The sequence below is a fragment of the Oncorhynchus nerka genome, linkage group LG9b (genome assembly GCF_034236695.1).
Source record: "Oncorhynchus nerka isolate Pitt River linkage group LG9b, Oner_Uvic_2.0, whole genome shotgun sequence".
NCBI lineage: Eukaryota > Metazoa > Chordata > Actinopteri > Salmoniformes > Salmonidae > Oncorhynchus > Oncorhynchus nerka.
This window is the reverse complement of record NC_088424.1, coordinates 48,936,588-48,939,087: the sequence shown is the minus strand read 5'-3', so window position 1 is coordinate 48,939,087 and position 2,500 is coordinate 48,936,588. Positions and strand designations below refer to the sequence as shown.

Here is a 2,500-nt window from a genome sequence, read left to right as displayed (position 1 = left end):
GTCTGTGTTGTGTTTCTAATGTGTCTGTGTTCCTGTGTTGTTCTCTAATGTGTCTGTGTTGTTCTCTAATGTGTCTGTGTTCCTGTGTTGTTCTCTAATGTGTCTGTGTTCCTGTGTTGTTCTCTAATGTGTCTGTGTTGTTCTCTAATGTGTCTGTGTTCCTGTGTTGTTCTCTAATGTGTCTGTGTTCCTGTGTTGTTCTCTAATGTGTCTGTGTTCCTGTGTTGTTCTCTAATGTGTCTGTGTTGTTCTCTAATGTGTCTGTGTTGTTCTCTAATGTGTCTGTGTTCCTGTGTTGTTCTCTCATGTGTCTGTGTTCTGTGTTGTTCTCTAATGTGTCTGTGTTCCTGTGTTGTTCTCTAATGTGTCTGTGTTCCTGTGTTGTTCTCTCATGTGTCTGTGTTCCTGTGTTGTTCTCTAATGTGTCTGTGTTCCTGTGTTGTTCTCTCATGTGTCTGTGTTCCTGTGTTGTTCTCTAATGTGTCTGTGTTGTTCTCTAATGTGTATGTGTTCCTGTGTGATAAAAAGAGAGGTGTCCTGATGATAATGTCTTGTAATAAACAGAGAGGTGTCCTGATGATAATGTCTTGTAATAAACAGAGAGGTGTCCTGATGATAATGTCTTGTAATAAACAGAGAGGTGTCCTGATGATAATGTCTTGTAATAAACAGAGATGTGTCCCCATGATAATGTCTTGTAATAAACCTGATGAGGGTGTGACCTGCATCATGATGACTAAATCTCTAGTGATGAGACGACAGATGTTCACCTGACATCACCTTCACCCACCCACCCACCCACGCACAACCACCCACACACACACACACACCCACCCACCCACCCACCCACACACACACACACACACACACACACACACACACACACACACACACACACACACCCACACCCACACCCACACACACACACACACACACACACACACTCATCTCGAACACTGTCCTCTAATGGATGGCATTGCTGTTTACCACATCTAGAGAAGAGGACAGCGTTACCTCACGTGCCGTCTCGGCTGAAGAGACATATAGATATATACACTGCTCAAAAAAATAAAGGGAACACTAAAATAACACATCCTAGATCTGAATGAATGAAATATTCTTATTAAATATTTTTTTATTTACAGAGTTGAATGTGCTGACAACAAAATCACACAAAAATGATCAATGGAAATCAAATGTATCAACCCATGGAGGTCTGGATTTGGAGTCACACTCAAAATTAAAGTGGAAAACCACACTACAGGCTGTTCCAACTTTGATGTAATGTCCTTAAAACAAGTCAAAATGAGGCTCAGTAGTGTGTGTGGCCTCCACGTGCCTGTATGACCTCCCTACAACGCCTGGGCATGCTCCTGATGAGGTGGCGGATGGTCTCCTGAGGGATCTCCTCCCAGACATGGACTAAAGCATCCGCCAACTCCTGGACAGTCTGTGGTGCAACTTGGCGTTGGTGGATGTAGCGAGACATGATGTCCCAGATGTGCTCAATTGGATTCAGGTCTGGGGAACGGGCGGGTCAGTCCATAGCATCAATGCCTTCCTCTTGCAGGAACTGCTGACACACTCCAGCCACATGAGGTCTAGAATTGTCTTGCAATAGGAGGAACCCAGGGCCAACTGCACCAGCATATGGTCTCACAAGGGGTCTGAGGATCTCATCTCAGTACCTAATGGCAGTCAGGCTACCTCTGGCAAGCACATGGAGGGCTGTGCGGCCCCCCAAAGAAATGCCACCCCACCATGACTGACCCACCGCCAAACCGGTCATGCTGGAGGATGTTGCAGGCAGCAGAACGTTCTCCACGGCGTCTCCAGACACTGTCACGTCTGTCACATGTGCTCAGTGTGAACCTGCTTTCATCTGTGAAGAGCACAGGGTGCCAGTGGCAAATTTGCCAATCTTGGTGTTCTCCAAATGCCAAACGTCCTGCACGGTGTTGGGCTGTAAGCACAACCCCCACCTGTGGACATCGGGCCCTCATACCACCCTCATGGAGTCTGTTTCTGACCATTTGAGCAGACACATGCATATTTGTGGCCTGCTGGAGGTCATTTTGCAGGGCTCTGGCAGTGCTCCTCCTGCTCCTCCTTGCACAAAGGTGGAGGTAGCGTTCCTGCTGCTGGGTTGTTGCCCTCCTACGGCCTCCTCCACGTCTCCTGATGTACTGGCCTGCCTCCTGGTAGCGTCTCCATGCTCTGGACACTACGCTGACAGACACAGCAAACCTTCTTGCCACAGCTCGCATTGATGTGCCATCCTGGATGAGCTGCACTACCTGAGCCACTTGTGTGGGTTGTAGACTCTGTCTCATGCTACCACTAGAGTGAAAGCACCGCCAGCATTCAAAAGAGACCAAAACATCAGCCAGGAAGCATAGAGAACTGAGAAGTGGTCTGTGGTTACCACCTGCAGAACCACTCCTTTATTGGGGGGTGTCTTGCTAATTGCCTATAATTTCCATCTGTTGTCTATTCCATT

The 2,500-nt window shown here is 47.5% G+C and overlaps 1 protein-coding gene across 1 annotated transcript in view; it reads right to left on the bottom strand.

Annotated features, from left to right (window-relative positions):
• The window catches only part of si:ch1073-391i24.1 (receptor-type tyrosine-protein phosphatase mu), an 89,692-nt gene extending 87,425 nt beyond the window's left edge, over window positions 1-2,267 (bottom strand). The window contains exon 1 of the mRNA XM_065013643.1: window positions 2,162-2,267. Coding sequence (XP_064869715.1) covers window positions 2,162-2,267 — 106 coding nt within the window. The remainder of the gene's footprint in view (window positions 1-2,161) is intronic.
• Window positions 2,268-2,500: the final 233 nt, after the last annotated feature.